The sequence below is a fragment of the Lytechinus variegatus genome, chromosome 9, assembly GCF_018143015.1.
Source record: "Lytechinus variegatus isolate NC3 chromosome 9, Lvar_3.0, whole genome shotgun sequence".
NCBI classification, from domain to species: domain Eukaryota; kingdom Metazoa; phylum Echinodermata; class Echinoidea; order Temnopleuroida; family Toxopneustidae; genus Lytechinus; species Lytechinus variegatus.
Window position 1 is genome coordinate 29,410,094 of NC_054748.1, and position 2,157 is coordinate 29,412,250.

The 2,157-nt window shown below is 37.5% G+C and overlaps 1 protein-coding gene across 1 annotated transcript; it reads right to left on the reverse strand.

The window, feature by feature from the left end:
• Positions 1 to 325: 325 nt before the first annotated feature.
• On the reverse strand, positions 326 to 1,900 carry LOC121421936. Its single transcript, XM_041616734.1, has 2 exons — positions 1,752 to 1,900; positions 326 to 686 (listed from the first exon to the last, which is right to left on the reverse strand). The coding sequence occupies exons 1-2, from the start codon at positions 1,895 to 1,897 to the stop codon at positions 326 to 328; spliced, it is 507 nt and encodes a 168-aa protein (XP_041472668.1). The 5' UTR covers positions 1,898 to 1,900.
• Positions 1,901 to 2,157: the final 257 nt, after the last annotated feature.

A 2,157-nucleotide genomic window follows, 5' to 3' on the forward strand; every position in this document is an offset into this window, starting at 1 on the left:
AAGACCAACGTGACTGAACCAAATAAGGGTAATTCCACATGTTCAAGGAGGAAGAAAACATTGTTAACATGAGAAAATTAGAATATTTCATATATTACGATACAAATAAATAGTGAGTGGATGTTGTCATCAGTCCCCTCATGTACATACGGACCAGAATGTTCATATAACTATTTTTGTGAATTTAAGCAAAATTTAATAATGTCATACATTTCTTATTTTACATCAGATTTTAATCAAGTTTTCAGTGTTATGCTTGTTGGAATTTCATTTTTTTTTCAATTAAAATCAGCTTGTTGGAATGGGCCTTTCCTTTATTTAACGACTATCGTTTGCAATGGATCTTACCGTCATTCTCATCAGTATACATATTCTCCTGTTGAATATCCTCCTGATGGCCACGGGGACTAACAGGAACCATCTGTGTCCCCACCCTGCTGCACCCCGATCCTGCCCCCCTGCTTGATGGGTAGGGAATCGTTAAGTTGGGGTGCAGGATAGACGACAGGGGCACGACTTGGTCCTGGTGGGGCTCGGTAGAGGCAAGCTTGATGCGCTTCTGGGGTCGGGAAGGGGTGTGGAGGGCTGGAGGCAGGTGGATGATTGGCGAACGTTTCTTGAGACTGTTGAGGATTGGAGGGGACTTCTTCAAGGGCTTGTGCTTTGGACGTCTTCTCTTTGTCATCCTATGTACAATAATCACATATCAAAAGGATGAATTTTCATGATGAAGAATAAAATAAAATGAGAGGTATCGCAACTGAGGATGGAAACACAAGGCAATTTCAGCCGAGTTTACAATTCGGCAGTGACTTTCATATAAGATGGCTTTTATAAAGTGAGGCATGTATACAAAGTGCCTACAGAGGGAGACATAATACCAATAACAATATATTGTATATCTTCCCAGTAGAATCAACAATACCTTCATTTTTAAAAAAGAAATGGTAAACAAATATTGTTTATGAAGATCAGAGTATGAAGTTAGCTAAATAATAATTAGACGAAAATAGCAAAACAGGCAATGAGACCAAATAGTAACTAGATGAATTGCATGTAGGTCAAGTTACAAGTGACTTTGATATAAACCTGCCTCCTAATTCCACTTTGCAAATTTTTTAGACCATCATTTTTTAGACATTCAAATGTCTTAATGATCAAGCTCCAACATACCTGTCAAACCTCCCAACAGTTCGCCAATCAATGTACAACACTCGGACATCATCACATATCCCTCTTCACATCCCCCGGACATTCAAATTAGTAGGTGATAGGTCATTTGCTGTGTTTGCCCAAACATTGGAATAGATTGCCCCATAAACTTAGACAATGTTCTTCTACTGATGTGTTTAAGAAGATGCTTAAATCTCATTTGTTCTAACATGTTTAATACATTGCAATAGTGTTTCATTTTGTGTAGTTTTGTTTTAAGTTTTTACCGATTGTATTTGTTTTGTCATTTGTACAGCGCTTTGTAACTTTTCAAAAAGCGCTTAATAAGAAGGAATTATTATTACCGGTATTATTATTATTATGTTCTGGGCCTATCCTTAGCTACATTATCTTTGACGATGTCAATCCTCTACCCTGTTCCTTTGTTGGGAGACAATAAACGTGACATACAGGACATATACACCAAGTGTTATTAGACCGAGTGGATATTAGACTAAATGGGTATAGCCTTACTAGCAATTAGACCAAGTGGTCAATAGACAAAGTGGGTGAAGACAAAATGACAAAATTAGACCTACCTCCTAATTCCACCTTGTGTGTCTTTAGGTGTTCTAGGTGCATCCTTCGCTATCTTTGACGTTGTCACTCCTCGACCCCATTTCCTTTGTTGGGATGCTATAAACTGCTGATGAATGCCCTCTAAATGCTCCTGAGGTGACAGCATTCTCAACTTATCTGACTCCTCATTTGAAATTTCTGTAATGGCAAAACTATTACAATTACTCTATAATGCAGTTGGTTAGACTAAGACCTACCTAATCTAAAAAAACCTTACACTTTGAAATAGTTGCCAAATAGAAAAGATATAAATTTTTCCTGTTTGCTGAGCGACTTTTGTAATTTATTTGATTAACAGTTCACGAATGAGTGAATATAAACTGTATAATTGTGTCATTGTAATCTTCCCCAGTAGACTTCAGGGGT